Raw genomic sequence first — 3,640 nt, forward strand, 5'->3', positions numbered from 1 at the left:
GCGGCCGCCCCGCTGCCGCTGCTCCCCGCCAATGACTCTTACCACGGCCGAAACTGCAGCGCCGAGGAAGGCATCTACCAGGATGCCACCCCGCTCTCCGGGAAGATCGTGCTCGCCGTCGTCCTGGCGCTCGTCACCCTGGCCACGGTGCTCTCCAACGCCTTTGTCATCGCCACGGTCTACCAGACGAGGAAACTCCACACGCCGGCCAACTATCTCATCGCCTCGCTGGCCGTCACCGACCTCCTCGTCTCCATCCTCGTCATGCCCATCAGCACCATGTACACTGTGACCGGGAAGTGGACGCTGGGCCAGATCGTCTGTGATATATGGCTGTCCTCGGACATCACCTGTTGCACGGCGTCCATCCTGCACCTCTGTGTCATCGCCCTGGACCGGTACTGGGCGATCACTGACGCCGTCGAGTACTCCACGAAAAGGACTCCCAAGCGGGCAGCGGTCATGATCGCCCTGGTGTGGGTCTTCTCCATCTGCATCTCCATGCCCCCTTTGTTTTGGCGGCAGGCGAAGGCCGAGGAGGTCTCTCACTGTGTGGTGAACACGGACCACGTCCTCTACACCGTGTACTCCACGGTGGGAGCCTTCTACTTCCCCACCTTGCTGCTGATAGCCCTCTATGGGAGGATCTACGTGGAAGCCAGGTCGAGGATTTTGAAGCAGACGCCAAAGAAAGCAGGTAAAAGACTAACTCGGGCTCAGTTAATCACGGACTCCCCGGGGTCGTCCTCCTCCGTCACGTCCATAAACTCCAAGGCCCCCGAGGGATCCAGCGAAACGGGCTCTCCGGTGTACATGAACCAGGTGAAGGTGAAGGTCTCGGATGCCCTGCTGGAGAAAAAGAAGCTCACGGCCGCTAGGGAGCGGAAAGCTACAAAGACTTTAGGGATTATTTTAGGAGCCTTCATCGTCTGTTGGCTGCCCTTTTTCATCATCAGCCTGGTGTTGCCTATTTGCAAGGACGCTTGCTGGTTCCACATGGCCATCTTTGACTTTTTCACGTGGCTTGGATATCTCAACTCCCTCATCAACCCCATCATCTATACTATGTCTAACGAAGACTTCAAACAAGCTTTCCACAAACTCATACGTTTCCGATGCACAAGCTGAATTTTGAATGCGATGTGTTCTCCGGGGCTGCCCCCATGCACGCCCGTGTCCGGCGCCACAGGTAGGTGCGCTCCCCGCGGGCCCCCGCGCCGAGGCTCGGGCCTCGGCAGCAGCGGGTCGGTGACGGGGGCGGAGGGGGGGGCGGCCCCGTAAACCGCCTTTTCTCCCGATCGCGGCCAGGAGCGGCTGCTTTGCAGCCCGTCCCGTGAGGTGGGGGAGCCCCGCGGGCGAGAGGCAGGAGCGGCGCGCAGGGCGCCGCGCCCTGCGCTGCACCCGGGAGCGAGCGCGGCCGCGCCGAGCCGGGGTCGGGACGGCACTCGCCTGGTGTTCAGCCCCTTCGCAAGCGGCGGCGATGCTGCACGCTCCCGACATTTCACACTGCCCCCCCCCCGCAGGGAGTGACTCACGGCAATCTGCTCTTCATTCCATCTACTAAACCAATCTGCCGCCATCTCGTATGCTAATGCCAGCGTGGAGCTCAATTAGTGCTAAACGGCACTGGCTTTCCATCCCGGCGCTGCGGCGCTCCCGGGGGGGCGGGCACCGGGCAGCGGCCCGGCAGGAGCATCCCCGCCGCGGCCCGGCCGGACCCCCGGTGCCACCGGCAGGAGCAGGGTGGGCGGCTGTCCCCGGTCGCCCCCGGCCGGGGACGCGAGACAGAGCCGGAGACAACCCCGTGGAAATCCAGGGCCAGTTTCTTTTGGAAGGGGAGGAAGGTAGGACAGGCCCTAGATTAGTTGGTGGAAAACTTCAGCCTAGTTTCTGGCCTCCTTTCGGCTCTGACTCCTCCTGCTGGGTATGGAGTCAGGCCTGAGCCGGGGCTGCAGCACAGGGATCCTTAGAAGAAAACTACCTTTCAGCTACCATGAAAAGCTCCATGCCTTTATGTTTCTCTTCACACACTGAAAAGCTGTGCCTTTCCGCGCCTTTGACAAAAGCGGCTGCTGTCTAACAGCTGTACTCGGTGCCACTTTCTGCAGAATGCATACTTGCTGTTATTGTGATACTCTAATAATTCTGCCAATCTTTTGCTTTTTGTCTGCAGAATCAAGTTGCTATTGTAAAGACCCACTGCTTGAAACTTCCCCAATCCCAGTTGCCAGACTCATGATGCTGCAAAAACGTCAATACATACTGCCACCAAACTTCTCAGCTCTGCATTTCAGTGTAATGACTCTGGCAGAGATGCTGTTCCAATAGTCACGCAGATCAGTTGCAAAAAAGAGGGCAGCCTCGAATCAAGGTTTATAATTCATCTGGATTGAAGAAAAAGTTCGAAAGTAAACTCCATTTATTTTGCAGGCTTAACTTCTTAAATTGTTCTCCAGCCGGTTGTAGGGGTGTGCACAAGAGCACAGTTGTCTCTGTCTGTGTTAGTAGCATAGCTGTACTTCTGCGCACCTGTAATTTCTTTCAGTGGAAAGAGATGCTCACTTCGCTTAGGAGGCCCAGAGGAGAAAAACTGGAGCATTAAAAATGGGAGCATCACAGTCAACTCTGTAAATGACTCCTTCAGCTGAACACATGTGAGAAGTGGCAGTGTGCAAAAGTTTTATTTGTATTTCAAAACAATAGCAAATGCAAATTCTGTAGAAACAAGAGTTGTAGACCTGTTCAACTGCACTGCATATCTATAGTCTGTCCTCATAGTTGCCTTTATAAAGTAAATACTTTGTACTACTACTCCATAACCCAAAAGCAGAAAACAAGAAGTCCAATGACCTTTTCCATAAACCAGCTGGGATTAAAAGTAGCAGTTTGATGTTGTAACCAAGTTTTCCATTTTGTGTCTGTTGCACACCCTTACCGCATGAACCACTGCAAAATTTAGAATCCTCTAAATAATTACATTATTTAGTGTCTATTTGGTAGAGAAGTGAAGCAGTTTGCTCTTTAAGAGCTATATCACCTGCAAAATAAATACCCATAAATTATGAATTAACTGATGTTAGCAAAATTACTCTTCTCTCTCCTTTCCCCCTTCTCCCATAGTATTTTTCTCTCTTTTTGATCAGACCTTAAGACAACTCTACATATATTCAGCAGGCAAAGTTAGAGCTTCAGGATATGGTCTGCCTGCTGTGATAGAACTGCATTGATTGTTCCTCCTATGTGTAAATGAAAATGAGCATAAAAAATAAAACGCTTTACTGTGTTCTCAAGAGTCTTTGGTAGCAATTGTGTTACTGAAAGGAGTACTTATTGGTTGACCTGGTTTCTCAATATTGACTCTTTAGGTAAAGCTGATTTGATGAGTCACTCAAGAAAGCAATTGACGAAGGCTGAAGTTGCAAGTTTTAATCAGCAGTCGGATTTCTAATAGGCAGCTTTACTTTTATCCTAACCAGTTTCTTACCATTTCTATACAATTCCAGATTAAACTATTAGATGTTTTTACAAATATTTATCTTATTCCATTAAAAGCAAACAAAACTTATTTTAGCACTTGGTGGGTACTGTAATTAATGTTCTTTTAAAATTCTGTGTATGTGTTCTAGATGGGGACTGTTAT

At 51.3% G+C, this 3,640-nt stretch overlaps 1 protein-coding gene across 1 annotated transcript; it reads left to right on the forward strand.

The window, feature by feature from the left end:
• On the forward strand, positions 1 to 3,292 carry HTR1B (5-hydroxytryptamine receptor 1B; the record flags this gene model as incomplete). The annotated part of the gene is made up of 2 exons (XM_026089847.1): positions 1 to 1,189; positions 2,174 to 3,292. A coding segment is annotated over one exon (1,128 nt), but the record flags the coding sequence as incomplete, so codon positions are not given.
• Between the last annotated feature and the right edge of the window lie 348 nt (positions 3,293 to 3,640).

The sequence above is a fragment of the Apteryx rowi genome, unplaced genomic scaffold (genome assembly GCF_003343035.1).
Source record: "Apteryx rowi isolate R43461 unplaced genomic scaffold, aptRow1 scaffold_831, whole genome shotgun sequence".
NCBI lineage: Eukaryota > Metazoa > Chordata > Aves > Apterygiformes > Apterygidae > Apteryx > Apteryx rowi.